The sequence below is a fragment of the Rhinoderma darwinii genome, chromosome 2 (genome assembly GCF_050947455.1).
Source record: "Rhinoderma darwinii isolate aRhiDar2 chromosome 2, aRhiDar2.hap1, whole genome shotgun sequence".
NCBI lineage: Eukaryota > Metazoa > Chordata > Amphibia > Anura > Rhinodermatidae > Rhinoderma > Rhinoderma darwinii.
In genome coordinates, this window is record NC_134688.1 from 418,524,529 (window position 1) to 418,540,789 (window position 16,261).

Sequence of the window (16,261 nt, forward strand, 5' to 3'; positions counted from 1 at the left end):
AGGACAATCTAAGTTATTTCTACTGTATATAACTACAGTAATCATATTAGATGGTCTACACTTTTATTCTGAGGTATTAAAGATGACATTATATCCCATACTTAAACGAGGCCATACATATTATATGTATACTATAATGTAAGGATATTCTATTTTATGTTGTAGTTTAGCTTTGAGCATAGTTTTAATAGACTTTTTTTTATATTACAATTTTCTTTTTAATAGTTGCATGAATGAAAAAGAAAAAAAGGTCAAATAGAAGGGTAGGAATTTCGAGTGTGATTCATCTCCCAGGAATCTCTATTAAGCATTACTAATATTACTGGTCCATGGGGAACTACACGGTGTGCACAAGGCTTCACCAATATCTTTAGACGTAACAGCAAAGCAAAATGTCAGTAGTTACATTCCATTGCATGGTCTATTGTAGAACAAAATATAAAACATCGGGGGTGTGGTTTGCATGGGGGGGATGCAACGTCACCAGCTTTACTTTACATACAAATTCATTGCCATCTACACACGTAAGATATTTTACCCACCTTAATTACTGTCTGGACTGGTCCCCGGTCCACTAGAGTACTGGCAAGAAGTTTTTTGGACAAATTCGCCGCCATCAGAGCTTGCGGCTTAGCCAAGACCCTGAAGCCAGGTCTCAATTTTTAGAAATCCTGTCCCGGAGGAGAGATTTTACTCTGAATGCCAGCAAGCAGGATTCAAAAAGAGAGTACTGTAATACTTTCCACCCAAAGTATAGTACTCAGGGCTTTTACTAGGTAGTTGTCACGTCATTGTTATGAACAAAAAGAGCATAGTATAGCTCTAATATTTGTGGCTGGACTCGGTCCTGCGAGTACCACTGGCACTTTACAGTGGGACCCCACATCTCTCCAGCTCTCCCCGGACAGAGCAGCACCCGATTAACCCTTGCGTTCAAACAAACTAACGGCTATCCTAAACGTATTTAGAAGCTTTGCTTCAATGTTATTGGATCTGTTACATCATATCCACTGAACTTTCATAACTACCTCTTTGCTCCACCAGTGAAGGGACAGCCCTTATACTCTGCGGGGCTTTACCCCAATTTTTCCGGATCCCCTTAAAACCTATAAAGAATGTTGAGAGAGTGAAAGAACTGTTTGAAGCTCTGACACTGCCAACGCTTGTAGGTATACTGAAAGTGCAAGCCTAGACTAAATAAGCTACCCCCGAAGCGAGGGGAAATCGTCTCGGAACAGAGCTCTAGTATAGTCTCTGCTCTGTGACTCCTTCTCTTGGGAAGCCCCTGACATCACTGTCCTGGGGGCTGCAATACCTGTGAATCCCCGCTAATTGCATGTCAGAGATTCACAGTGAGCAAGAAGAAATGAAGGGGAAGCAGCGCTCGTAAGAGCGCTGCACCCCCTTTAAAACAGCTGATCGGCGGGGGTCCCGAGAGTCAGACCCCGACCTATCAACTATTGATGGCCTATCCTGAGGATAGGCTATACATTTTTAGCGACTGGATAACCCATATAACTCAATAATTAGGAGGAGTGTCCACATAATTATGGGCATACAGTGTACCAGAGTAAAATGTTCAGAGAACAAACAATTCTTTATGTGTTTCAAAACGTAAATTTTTCTTTCCCCATTTTTAAAAAAAAATTTTTTTACTTAGTGTTTGGTGTGCAATTGCTGTTAATTAGACAATAGGCATTAGGAAAGATATACAGTAATTGCGATTCAAAGAATGAACATTTATTTATACATTTTTCTAGTTTCATTGATAGCAGAATAGCGACTATTTACACTCATTAATGTTTATTCTTACCATCCAGTCCAGGCAAAACTGTCCTTCTCATTGCCAATACCAGGCCCAGTGGGGAACCAAACAAGAAAAAGTCTGACACCTCAAAGTCAAAACGGCCCAGGTGTTCTTCACAAAGATTGGAGCTCATGGTTCTGGGAAAGTCCATATCATCTTTCAGAACACTTGAGTGGATGCTGGGAAAGAAGAAAAATGCTAATAAAACATATGTTCATCCCAAAATTCAAGAAACAGATGTCCAGTGAAGTGCACCTTCAGTTTATATAATATATTAGGAAATATCGACATTTATTTACCAGCAGTCCTACTAAAACTACTGATAACACATTGTGACAAATTACAAATGACATTTTACTCTGCTGCATTACAAACCTCATGTCAGCCTAATCTGTACTGTTATTATTGTAACTAACTCCCTCAGCAGATGTATCAATTGTGATAGATATCCAGCAGAACTTCAAGGAAATCTAATACCTCATTGCTGCTCCTTAGGGAGTGTGCGATATATCAGGATACCACTCAGTTTATCCCATGTCACAAAGTACAATATTCTTCATTGATGTTTAAATCAGTTGATGATACTTAATGTGAAACAAATCAAACTTAAGAGCATTTAGACTTCAGCGCTGCATCCTCTTTAAAGTTTTCCCTGCATAGCAGCGATCCTGGCCACCGGCTGTGCAGCAGCTGCAGCATGTTCCCTTTCACTTGAATGGGGCTTTGCTGCAGTTTCCTGCACTATGGGTAATCGATAGCACGCTATGCAAGGATCAGTGGGGAATCTCAGAGTTCGAACCCTCACCAATCAGAACGTGATGACATTCCTAGTGATATGCGATTACTTTATGAGATCAGAATTGCTCCTAATTGTAAAGGGTATAATACGAATATTAACGTTATATTAGGAAATCAAATACAATGAATTGATATTAAGATATTTCCAAACAAGAGTTGAGTTGTGCAGTAGCGGCCAGTGTAATAACATGTATTTACCTGGACAGGAACGCATGGTGTTGTGTTATCATATCACAGTCATAAGTAGAAGAATCACTCTGTTTCCGTAGTAAAGGCGGCCGGGGTTCTTCATTGTCCAAGACTCCTGAGATATCAATATTGCTTTTGCTGAGCCGCTTAGTACCTCGCAGGTTGGTGCTGCTTTCATTTGATAGAATTGGATTATCCTTATTAATGATAGAAAGAGGAACATGACAGTAGAGTCCTTGTAAATTGAGACAATAATTACATTATCCTTAGATGCAGTAATTAAACGCTGGATTGGAAACAGTTCTTTTATTATGCAGTATGAACATAAGCCAAGACACTGGCATCCTGACTGGCTTCACTTATAACAATGGTTTCCAACTCTTGTAAAATTGAAACTCCCAGCATGCCTCGGACATGCTGGGAATTGTAGTGTCACAACAGCTGGAGGGCAATTTATGGAGGGCACCAGGGACGGGGTTGGGCTGATACCTGTGCACCCGCTTTAGCTACTCCCCTTGGGTGGGGGGCAGCTGAGGATTTAGCTCCTGCCAAAGTACTTGTTAGAATGAGAATATACCGATAATCCATCAAGTCATAGTGCAAGTCATTGAATGTTGTGATTTTGCTGCGACTTGCGGGCAACCAAATGTCGATGTGGAGCTTTATCATTAAAGTGTCTCCAAAGTGAAGCTTTAGATTAAAAGTTAAAAAATTGTTAATAAAATAGATTACACCGATATCATTTAGCCCACAGTTAACCCCTTAATGACCTCCGATACGCCTTTTCACGGCGGTCATTAGTGGGCTTTATGCTGATGCAATAGCCTTTTCACGGCGCTGAATCAGAATTAATAAAACGAGCAGGGAGCCGTTAAATCTCCCTGCTCTCAGCTGCCAGAGGTATCTGAGGGCTGGGGGCATCCCTGCTCAAATGGGTGAGATTGATATTAGTATTGATCTCACCCATTTAACCCCTCAGATGCGGCGCTCAATAGCGTGCGCCGCATCTGAGTGGTTTTGGTGAGAGGATGGGAGCTCTCACTCATCCCACTGACACCCGGCCATAAGATCGCCGAGTGTCTGTGTCTCCGATGGCAGCCGGTGCCTAATAAAGGCCCCCAGGTCTGCCTGTAGTAAATGCCTGCTAGGTCATGCCAGATGCATGGCCTAGCAGATGCCTGTCCGTTTTAAACGGACAGGCAGGGTAATACACTGCAATACAAAAGTATTGCAGTGTATTATAAAAGTGATCGGATGATCGCATTTTAAAGTCCCCTAATAAAAAAGTAAAAATAAAGTTAATTTAAAAAATGTGAAAAAAAATGAAAAACCCACTTTTTCCACTTACAAAATGCTTTACTATTAAAAAAAACCTAAATAAAGCTAAAAAGTTACACATATTTGGTATCGCCACGTCCGTAACTACCCCGACTATAAAAGCTGCTACATTATTTAACCGGCAAGGTGAACGCCGTAAACGATAAAATGAAAAAGAATGGAAAAATTGCTGTTCTCTGTGAATTCTGACTTTAAAAAAATGTGATAAAAAGTGATCAAAAAGTCGCATCTACTCCGAAATGGTACCAATAAAAACTACAAGTCTTCCCGCAAAAAAAAGCCCTCATACAGCTGCATCGGCGGAACAATAAAAAAAGTTATGGCTCTTCAAATATGGAGACACAAAAACAAATAATTTTGAAAAAAAAGTGTTTTTACTGTGTAAACGTAGTAAAACATACAAAATCTATACAAATTTGGTATCGTTGCAATCGTAACAACCCGTTGAATAAAGTTATTTTGATATTTATACCACACAGTAAACGGCGTCGATTTAGGATGCAAAAAAGTGGTGGCGAAATTTTTGTTTTTTTATTATTCCCCCCCAAAAAAGTTTATAAAAGTTAATCAATAAATAATATGAACCCCAAAATGGTGCTATTAAAAAATACTTGTCCCGCAAAAAACAAGACCTTATACAGCTATGTCGAAGCAAAAATAAAAAAGTTAGAGCTCTTTGAATGTGACAATAGAAAAAATAAAAAATTGCTTGGTCATTAGGGCCCAGAATGCAACCAGGGGGAAGAGGTTAAACATTTTGATTGATGTAAATACGTTTTGATAAACAGAGAAAAAAAAAGAAGGGTTGTAGTTCCCTAATAGCAGTATCAAGGTTTACCACTAGATGGCAAACAGTATATAAGAAGAAAAGTTGGTATGGACTTTTTGTTTTATAATGCTTTAATAATTATTATTGATTATTAATGGTATAAAAGGTCAAGAATAGAGTGCTGTAAATGAGGAATAATGGGACTGTATTTCTTGGTTTAAGCTAGATTTTAGTGAAGGATAGCAAAATTCTACAGGATACAGTACAAGTCACCCTGTGCCAGATTCATCAAAGCAGCCCCAAAACATAACCGAGCCTCCCCCATGTTTCACGGTAGGTACAATGTTGTTTTCTTTGTATGCTTCACTTTTGCATCTGCAAACGTCTGGTTTTTAATGCAATATCTACATAGGTGTATAGAGGCCCATTTCCAGCAACCATCACTCCAGTGTTCTAATGGTACATTGTGTTCGCTAACTGTGTTAGAAGGCTAATGGATGATTAGAAAACACTTGAAAACCCTTGTGCAATTATGTTAGCACCGCTGTAAACAGTTTTGCTGTTTAGAGGAGCTATAAAACTGACCTTCCTTTGAGCTAGTTGAGAATCTGGAGCATTACATTTGTGGGTTCGATTAAACTCTCAAAATGGCTAGAAAAAGAGAGCTTTCATGTGAAACTCGACAGTCTATTCTTGTTCTTAGAAATTAAGGCTATTCCATGCGAGAAATTGCCAAGAAACTGAAGATCTCCTGCAACGGTGTGTACTACTCCCTTCAGAGGACAGCACACACATGCTCTAACCAGAGTAGAAAGAGAAGTGGGAGGCCCCGCTGCACAACTGAGCAACATGACAAGTACATTAGAGTCTCTAGTTTGAGAAATAGACGCCTCACAGGTCCTCAACTGGCAGCTTCATTAAATAGTACCCGCAAAACGCCAGTGTTAACGTCTACAGTGAAGATGCGACTCCGGGATGCTGGCCTTCCGGGCAGAGTGGCAAAGAAAAAGCCATATCTGAGACTGGGTAATAAAAGGAAAAGATTAATATGGGCAAAAGCACACAGACATTGGACAGAGGAAGATTGGAAAAAAGTGTTATAGGCAGACGGATCGAAGTTTGAGGTGTTTGGATCACACAGAAGAACATTTGTGAGACGCAGAACAACTGAAAAGATGCTGGAAGAGTGCCTGACGCCATCTGTCAAGCATGGTGGAGGTAATGTGATGGTCTGGGGTTGCTTTGGTGCTGGTAAAGTGGGAGATTTGTCCAAGGTAAAAGGGATTTTGAATAAGGAAGGCTATCACTCCATTTTGCAACGCCATGCCATACCCTGTGGACAGCGCTTGATTGGAACCAATTTCATCCTACAACAGGACAATGACCCAAAGCACACCTCCAAATTATGCAAGAACTATTTAGGGAAGAAGCAGGCAGCTGGTATTCTATCATTTTGCAACTCATTTGATAAATATAAGTGTGAGTTTTCATGGAAAACACAAAATTGTCTGGGTGACCCCAAACTTTTGAACGGTAGTGTATATATATATTTATTTATTTATAGTCGGGATCTGTGCCTATGGGGGGTTGTGGTTGGCAATCAATATGTCGATACCGTTTAAATTTGATGTCCAAACTTGTTTGTTTTTGGACTGCAATAAAAGTCAAGTACTTATCCAGGATACAAGTCTTTCAGCATATAAACACCTTGCCCGTCTGGGCACTAACTAAACAGCAGATTTCCTTACTTATGATAAACCAGAAGTACACTGTTCCTTGGGTCAGGCTTTCCACACTATCCTTGTGTGGATTCCCAGGCTCTGACTCTGGGCTGTATTCACTGCAGCCCTAAATAGCCCAACGAGCACACTTGTACTGAATTGGGATGGGGAAATGGCAAGCTTCTCTACCAATCCTACCTGTCATTCCATAGAAATCCAGGACCGGAAAAAACACACCAAAAAATAGCAGCAAAACTTAGTTTCCTGAGGTTTCTTGTTAAGTCTGTTCTTTGGTCAACCTAACTTTCGTGGATTCCTTATTTCACCCATCTTAACCAGCCAGATGAGAAATACATCCCTCAGTACTTTCCCAGCCACAAGCCTGCATATTCCCCCCTCTTCCCCAGATTGGAGGGCTGGACACTTGTTACCATCAAGCGTTGTTGTCTTGCGTTAAACAACCTCTCAATTAGTTTATCCCCCTTGGGCATGGGATAAGAATACAATTTTAAAACGTTATGTTTTCTTTTTGTCATTACAAAACCTTCAAGTATTACTGTGCTTTGGAGTTAGGACAATTGGGCTTGCCCACTCGCTTTGAGACTTTTTCGATTACACCCAGGTCCAGCATATGTTTAACTTCAGATGACACCGCCTACGTGCCTCTGAGATTTTATATGGCTTAAAATTTACTTTGGTTCTGGGCTCAGTTTCTATGGAGTGTTTAATAGGGTGTATACACCCTGGTAGGTCAGAAAACGTACGTTTGTTTTCCTGCAATAATTCTTTGCCTTCCTGTTGTTGTGACATCTTCCCTATTTTTACCAGAAGGATTGGTTTCGGCAAATTACCTTTCACAGTGTTTGAGGCCTCGAAGGATTCCCTGTCTTTCGAGGGCTTGATTAAATTTACATGATAAACTTGAAAAGACTTTCTTCTGCCTGGTTGGTGTACTTTGTAGTTTACTTCACCAACCTTTTCCACAACCTCATAGGGGCCTTGACACTTGGCCAAGGGCTTACTGTACTTTCTATGGTGGTTATTAAGTTAAGGACTTTATCCCCAGGACTGAAATTACTGACTCTTGCAGACCGATTGTAAACTCTGCAAATGTTTCTTTACAATTGCCATTACTGTATCAATATGGTCTTGCATTTGTGCCATGTGCTTTTTGACACTTTTGTACGGGATGGATTCCGTCTCCCATGTTTCCTTGGCTATATCAAGTTAACCCTGTGGGTGTCGGCCATAGATAAACTCAACAGGGGAGAACTTGTGCCACTTATCTAATGGAAAGCATCAAGTATCGCAAAAGGTAGTTGGAATAACGACCATCTACAGTTAGGTTCAGAATTATTTGGACAGTGACACAAGTTTTGGCATTTTAGCTCTTTACCAAAACATATTGAATATACAGTTATATAATCAATATGGTCTTAAAGTGCAGACTCTCAGCTTTAATTTAAGGGTATTCACATCCTAATTTGAGGAAGGGTTTAGGAATTACAGCTCTTTAATATGTAGCTGCCTCTTTTTCAAGGAACCAAAGGTAATTGGACAAATGTCTTAAAAGCTATTTAATGGGCTGCATGGGCTAGTCCCTCGTTAACCCATCATCAATTAAGCAGGTAAAAGGTCTGGAGTTTATTCCAGGTGTGGCATTTGCATTTGGAAGCTGTTGCTGTGAAACCACAACATGAGGTCAAAGGAGCTCTCAATGCAAGTGAAACAGACCATCGTTAGGCTAAAAAAAAATTAAGAAATCCATAAGAGAGATAGCACAAATGTTAAGAGTGCCCAAATGAACAGTTTGGTACATTCTTGAAAAAAAAAGAACTCACTGGTGATCTCGTGAACTCCAAAAGGCCTGGACGTTCACAGAAGACAACAGTGGTGGATGATCGCAGAATCCTTTCCATGGTGAAGAAAAACCCCTTCACAACATCCACCCAAGTGAGGAACACTCTCCTGGAAGTAGGGGTATCAGTATCTAAGTCTACCATAAAGAGAAGACTTCATGAGAGCAAATACAGAGGGTTCACCACAAAGTGCAAACCATTAATCAGCCTCAAAAATAGAAAGGCCAGATTAGACTTTGCCAAACAACATCTAAAGAAGCCGCCCAGTTCTGGAACAGCATTCTTTGGACAGATGAAACAAAGATCAACCTGTACCAGAATGATTGGAGTAAGAAAGTATGGAGAAGGCTTGGAACGACTCATGATCCAAAGCACGCCACTTCCTCTGTAAAACATGGTGGAGACAGTGTGATGGCATTTTGAGCCTCTGAAATGAGGAAGCTGTGTAGATAAATGGTTGCAATTCCTAAACATCTCACAGGATATTTTTGTTCAACCCCATGAATTGAACCTGAAAGTCTACACTTCAATTACATCTCAGTTGTTTCATTTCAAATCCAATGTGGTGGCATGCAGAGCCCAAATCAAGAAGATTGTGTCACTGTCCAAATAATTTTGGACCTAACTGTATTTCTACTACCCTTTTCAGCATATGCTTTAGTGTTTTGTTAAACTGCTCTACCAACCCATCTGAGTGTGGGTGATACACAGAAGTACGTATGTGTGTGATTTTACACAGCTCGCATAGCTCTTTCATAACCTTTGACATAAAGTTGGTGCCCTAGTCAGTGAGGATTTCTTTAGGGATCCTAGTTCCGGAAACATGTAAAACAATTGCTGTGCAATACTTTACGAGGAAGTGTTTCGTAAGGGCACAGGCTCAGGATAGCGGGTTGTATAATCCATAACTAGAGATGAGCGAACTTATGATAAGTTCGGTTCGGCTGGTTCGCCGAATTTCATGAAAAAGTTCGATTCGGACCGAACTAGTTCTGACCGAACCTGTAATTCAAGAAAGCCCATAAAAATCGTGTATACCACTGTTTAAAAGCCCTAGAAGCCCTGTTTAACACTCTTAGGTCACCCATGAGTGTATCCAAGTACTTTTGAGCTGACTTTAAGGCAAAGTTAGTGTCAAAGTTACGCCAACATGTATGGCTATAGGAAAACGGATGGGACACGGTGATAACTAACAGAAACCACTACACTTGGGCATGTTGTATGCTTAATGCATTGTTAAAAAAGGTACAAAAATTAACCATTTTTGGCGGCAGATGCCTGCCAGGGTTCATACATATAAGGTGGTAAAAGAAAAAGCAATGGGTTCATCCATACATGGATGTAAAAGCAACAAGCAATGGCTTTTCACAAGCCCTCAAAAAAATTTACCCTTTTTATTGGCAGATGCCTGCCGGGGTTCATCCATACATGGATGTAAAAGCAACAAGCAATGGCTTTTCACAAGCCCTCCAAAAATTTACCCTTTATGGTGGCAGATGCCTGCCGGGGTTCATACATATATGGTGGTAAAAGAAGAAATCATTACTTAGCCATTGCTTTTTTAAAGCCCTCAAAAAATTAACCCTTTTTGGGAGTAGCAACAGGTTTTGCATCTGGAAAGTGAAGAAGTTATAAAAGAACAAAAATGATTCCTTTTTTAGGATCATCTGGCAGTATCAGACGGCAGCAGGGATGGTGGATTGGTGGTAGAAGTTGTAGTAGCAGATCCAACAGCAGCAAATGAAAACAGACTGGACAGGAAAGAATCCCGGTGGTTGTGTAGGCCAGCTTGTAGCAGAGAGCAGTGGAGGTGGATTGGTGGTGGTTGACTGGTAGTAGTGGTGGTGGTGGACTACTGACAGCACGGGTGGTGGTGGTAGTAGTAGCTGCATCAACAGCACAGCAGCACATTAAAAAAGAGTGGACAGGACAAAGCCCTGTGGTTGTTTTTCTGAGACTTGTCAGAGGTACTGCGGATGGTGCTGTGTATGAAGACCGGCGTCGGTTACTAGGCAGACACAGGCAACATGGAAGATCAAGCCAAGGCTTCCTTTGGAACAAAACATGTGGAAAATAAGCTTTGGCAGAATTTTACAATCCCCAAGATAAAAAGAGGACATTAAAAAAAGACTGTAGTGGGGCAGGCCTGCTTGTAGCAGACGGCAGTGGAGGTGTATTGGTGGTAGTAGAGGTAGCCAACGGACAGCAAGGGTGGTGGTAGTAGTAGTAGCAGCACATTAAAACAGACTGGACAGTCACAGGACAAAGCCCTGTGGTGGGGCAGGCCTGCTTGTAGCAGACGGCACTGGGGGTGGATTGGTGGTAGAAGTAGTAGCAGCACCAACAGCGGCACATTAAAAAAAGAGTGGACAGGACAGAATCCCGTAGTAGCAGGCGGCAGTAGCAGGCGGCAGCAGCAGCAGCAATGTCAGATCTAATCAGTGGCATCAGGCACAGGGGTTTTAAAATCCTCACCGATCCACGCTTGATTCATTTTCAGAAACGTGAGATTTTCCAAGCTCTTGGCGGACAATCTTGTTCGCTTAGGGGTGACGAAGCCCCCTGCTGCGCTGAATACCCTCTCTGACGCTACACTGGAGGGTGGACAAGACAGTACAAACTGGGCCAGTTCTTGCCAATGATCCAATCTGCTGACCCAGAAGTCCATGGGGTCTGGGATCAGGATTTCTGACGGAGAAAGGGCACAGTCCAGGTATGAGTGAACCTGGTTGTTTAGGTGCTGGTGATGGTGAACATCCCTTTGGTGACTACGATGTGTGTCAGGTCGGGATATTGGATGTAAAAATGTTGTCATCATATTTTCCAAACTGAATTGGCTGCTGCTGCTGCCGCCTATTGCAGAGGTAGCTCTGCTAGAGGCGGTGGAACGATGAGGCAGTGGGGAGCGGAGAGTGGCCCCCCAGTCAGACATGCTTGCAGCAGGTGTTTGCCGCTTGAAAGCCGTGACAAGCTGGCTGCATAGCTTCTCTCGATAATAAGCCAATTTTGCCTCCCTCTCAGAAGGCGCAAAAAACTCCCCCATTCTGGCTTTATAACGAGGGTCTAAAAGTGTGGCTATCCAGTACTCATCTCTTTGCTTCATGCTAACAATACGACAGTCAGCGCGCAAGTAACGAAGCATACAGCTTGCCATCCTGGCCAGCGTTTCAGAGGGCCCGGTTGGTTCCATCTCCGCTCCATACTGCCATGGTTGTGCATCATCAAGGTCGTCGTCAGACTCGACATCATCATCACTGTCATGTTGTGCGGCTGCCTCGTCCCCTATCCCTTCCTGTACCATCTCCAAATCCAGCTCCTCTTCAGGTCCTGTTTCCTCATCCTCATCCTCCTCCTCCTCCTCCTCCTCCTCCTCCTCCTCCTCCTCCTCCTCAACATCCATAGCCAGATGTGATCCTTCCTCCATCCCTTGCTGAATCATCGTTGTGAGCGTTTGCTCCAGAATGAATATCAGCGGCATAACATCGTTCATTCCGCTAGCGTCACGGCTCACAAATCGTGTGGCCTCTTCAAAGGGCCTCAAAACGCGACATGCGTCTCTAACCAGCTGCCAGTGCCTGAGCTCGAAATTACACTGGCTCCAAACGCTGCCCGTCTGCTGCATCAGGAAATCATTCACGGCTTTCCGCTCTTCGTACAGACGGTCCAACATGTGCAGGGTGGAATTCCAGCGTGTTGGAACGTCGCAAATCAGGCTGTGTTCTGGGAAATTGTTTTGACGCTGCAAGTCCAGGAGGGCGTGCTTAAATGCATACAAACGTCTAAAGCGAACGCAAACCCTCCTGGACATGGACAGCACACCCTTCAAACCAACATATGATATTAAGAAGCGTGTTATGACCAGATTGATCACATGTACCATGCAAGGAGCGTGTGTCAGGTGACCTAGACGCAGTGCAGCCACAACGTTCTTCCCGTTATCAGAGACAACATTGCACAGTGTGAGTTTCAGAGGAGACAGCCGGCGTGCGATTTCCTCCTTGATGCACAGCAGCAGCTCCTGCCCTGTGTGGCTTTTCTCGCCCAGGCTCAGCAGGTGTAAGACAGCGTTGTGGCGCTTCACCTTGCACCTATTAAAAGAGGAGGGAGGAGGAGTGGAAGATATGCTGTGTCCTGTCGGGGACGGGAAGACCTCCATTGAGGAGGGCAAGGAGGAGGAGTAGGAGGAGGAGGATGGTAGGCGCCTGGTGTCCGGAATTGAACCAGAAAGATACAAGCGTGGAGGTGGTAATGCCTGGCATTGCTGCGGTGGTACATCGGACTGCAAAATATTGACCCAGTGGGCCGTGAAAGACATGTACTGTCCCTGCCCATAGTTGCTACTCCACGTGTCGACGGTGGCATGTACCCTGCTGCACACGGATAATTGCAAGGACTGGCCCACCTTTTCCTCCACGTGCTTGTGCAAGGCAGGGACAGCTGTCTTGGAGAAGTAATGGCGGCTAGGTATTCGCCACCTAGGCTGAGCGCACGCCATCAATTGCTTGAAGCCGGCGGAGTCGACCAGGTGGTACGGCAGCGACTGCACCACCAACAACTTAGCCAGGTGTGAATTAAGCCACACGACAAGTGGATGACTGGGTATATATTGTTGCTTATTGGACAACGATTCCGTAATGGATAACTGATGGGACGTAGGAGGAGCACTAGATGACAGTGATGATGATGACAACAAGATGGTGGATAAGGCCTGGCTACTACTTAGATGACAGGGACTCGGAGCAGCAGCAGTGGCAGAGTGGTCTTCATCAGATGTACATGATGGTGCGGCATGTCGATTGTCCCACATGGCCTTGTGATGCCGCTCCATGTGTTTACGTAGAGCGGTAGTTCCTACATTGCTGCCCTGCCCACGCCTTACTTTCTGCTTGCAGATACGGCACTGTGCCATGTTTTCGTCGTCCGGGAAGGTACAGAAAAATTGCCACACGGCAGAGTACCGTAAAGAGGTAGTACCACGTCCACCACCACCACCCGAGCTTGCCCCTTGTCTGGCAGGCTTTTTTCGGGAGCCTACACCAGTAGCAGCAGTGTCGCCGTCACCGGCTCCTGAGCTGACCCTACCGCTGCAACGTTTTGCAGATTTACTTCTGCCCCTACCTCAGCTTGGCTGTTTATCACTGCCAGTGCTGCCACTACTACCCTCCTCCTCTGACGCCGTCATCACCTCGTCACCTGATTCCCACGTCCTGTTTAAAACAACATCATCATAGCCCTCCTCATCATCCACTTCTGTCACTGTGTTGTGATGTGACATCATGGGCTCCATGCCCCCCCTCATTACTGCTTCTGCCACCACGGCTACCACCAACACCCCCACTACCACAGCTATGCGTCTCGGACACCGCTTCCACCTCCACCACCGCCGCAACACACTCCGTTGGCTGACTCGCGGAAAACAAATCATCATCACTATGTTGTTCAGTATCTTCCTTCACACCCGAGGAGATGTCTCTTAGGACTCTCAGGAAAGATGACTTCCCGCTAGGAAGAGGGAGTGAAGACATAGATGATGGAATGGAAACGCTAGAAATACTGTAGAGGATCTGGAATCCAACGAAACCTGGCTTAAAGCCAGATCGTCAGAGTCTTCCTGCTGAGATGACCGCGAGCCAGCCAACCAGTCCACAATGGCCGTATTGTCTGAAATAACCCGCCCACCGGAGGAGATTGACAACTCTGGCTTGCTGATACTGCTACTACTACCAGCAGGCACATGGCTGCTGCTACTAGTAGAACTGGGCACATGTCTTGCACCAACAGATCCAACATTTGGACTGGAAGAGGACATGGCATGGGTGTTTTTTCCTCTACCCCGTCCTTTCACAACCTTTTTTTTACCAGACATTTCACTGCTGGAGTGCAGCAAGTTGAATCAAAACCCCTTCCCCTACTAGAGGAATGAGGCCCTTATAAATTATTATTGGGACTGGCTGAAAATGAGTGACTGTGAATAGGTGGCAGTCAGTGTATGCTGTGACTTGTATAATAGCACCAAAGGCACAGGCTGTACTTAATTAGCACGTTGAATTAAACCCTTAGACAGAAATGAGGCCCTTTTAAATTGTTATTTGGACTTGCGGAAAATCAGTGACTAATAAGGTGCCAGTCAGTGTATGCTGTCACTTGTATAGCACCAAAGGCACCGGCTGTACTTAATTAGCACGTTCAATTAAACCATTAGACAGAAATGAGGCCCTTTTAAATTGTTATTCGGACTGGCGGAAAATCAGTGACTCATAAGGTGCCAGTCAGTCAGGGAATGCTGGGCGTTGTAGTACTACAAAGGCTGCCTGCATTGCAAGTTGGATGTTAACCCATGCAAAGGGGGTGAGGCCCTTATAAAAGCTTATTCACACACTGCCTTGGCAAATGGCAATGAATGAAAATTTCTATCAGCCACTGTGCACTCAGGGAATGCTGGGCGTTGTAGTACTAGAAAGGCTGCCTGTATTGCAAGTTGGATGTTAACCCATGCAACGGGGATGAGCCCCTTATAAAAGCTTATTCACACACTGGCTTGGCAAATGGCAATAAATGAGAATTTCTATCAGCCACTGTGTACTCAGGGAATGCTGGCCGTAGTAGTACTACAGCAGCTGCCGGCCTGTATTGCAATTTGGATGTTGAGATTAGACTCCCGCTGTAGTGGATGAGCCCCTTCGATTGCTGGATTCCTGGCTTTTAGATTCCTAAAGCTTTCCCTTACTGCACAGAGATGCTATCCCTACAGCTCCTGTCTCTAAAATGGCCGCTGAGCTCCGTGCATAGACTATTATTGCAGGCTTGAGCCCGCCCCTATGCTGCCTCCCGATTGGCTGGGAGATCCGTTTTCAAGGCATTATGGGGTAGCCTGATGTCAGGTGATATTTTGAAATCCTCCATTTTAGATCTAACATGTGTCAGTCACTAAAATGTAGCCGGGTTCGGTCAAAACGTGTTCGGCCGAACCCGGTGAAGTTCGGATTCGCTGCGAACAGAACTTTTCACGATGCTCGATGCGGTTGTCCCGGTTCGCTCATCTCTATCCATAACGACTAAAATATATTAATGTTGTCTATGGGACTTACCAAATCCATAGCCATCCACTGCATACTCCATAAGACCTGCTCTGACCCAGTTGTCTAGCTATCACAATGTGTGTATATATATATATATATATATATATATATGTATATATATATATATATATAAAATGTATTCTTTAGAAAATCTCTAATATACTAAGAGACCATAGCTGTAGGAAGTTGAATGTAAATGCATTAGGAATGACCTCACAAATTTATACAACTTTCAAACTTCCTTGACCCCTTTAAGTATGGCATGCAGGGAGGGATATGCTTGGGTTAACTGCAGTCAGACCTGTACACAAGATCTAATAATCTAACAGCTTCATAGTACATAAGATACTATTTGTACTAAAATAATAACACTTTATGCCATAAATGCATCATATAAGAGCTCTGTGACCTTGTCAACTAATGTATCATTCCAGGCTTATTGACTGAATATATAGAATTGATAGAAGAAAATCATCTTGTTTTTGCTAAAATATTTGAAAAGCTGCCATTGACACAAGGTGATGGTCAGGTTGTTCTAAATGAATGGAGTATGGATATAGTATGGATATCTTGAGTTAAAAATGCAGATTTAAAAAAGGGAAAAATTATCTCCCAGTAACTATAAATGCTTAAGCTTATTTTAAAAAAAAACAAAAACAAAATTCAGCTGATTCCTAGTTATATGTTTCTAGGAAAGCTGT

The 16,261-nt window shown here is 43.3% G+C and overlaps 1 protein-coding gene across 1 annotated transcript in view; it reads right to left on the bottom strand.

Annotated features, from left to right (window-relative positions):
• The window catches only part of PITPNM3 (PITPNM family member 3), a 261,407-nt gene that overhangs the window by 38,644 nt on the left and 206,502 nt on the right, over positions 1–16,261 (bottom strand). The window contains exons 7-8 of the mRNA XM_075854250.1: positions 2,804–2,991; positions 1,814–1,986 (exon numbers count right to left, since the gene is read on the bottom strand). Of these exons, the coding sequence (XP_075710365.1) occupies positions 1,814–1,986; positions 2,804–2,991 (361 nt within the window). The remainder of the gene's footprint in view (positions 1–1,813; positions 1,987–2,803; positions 2,992–16,261) is intronic.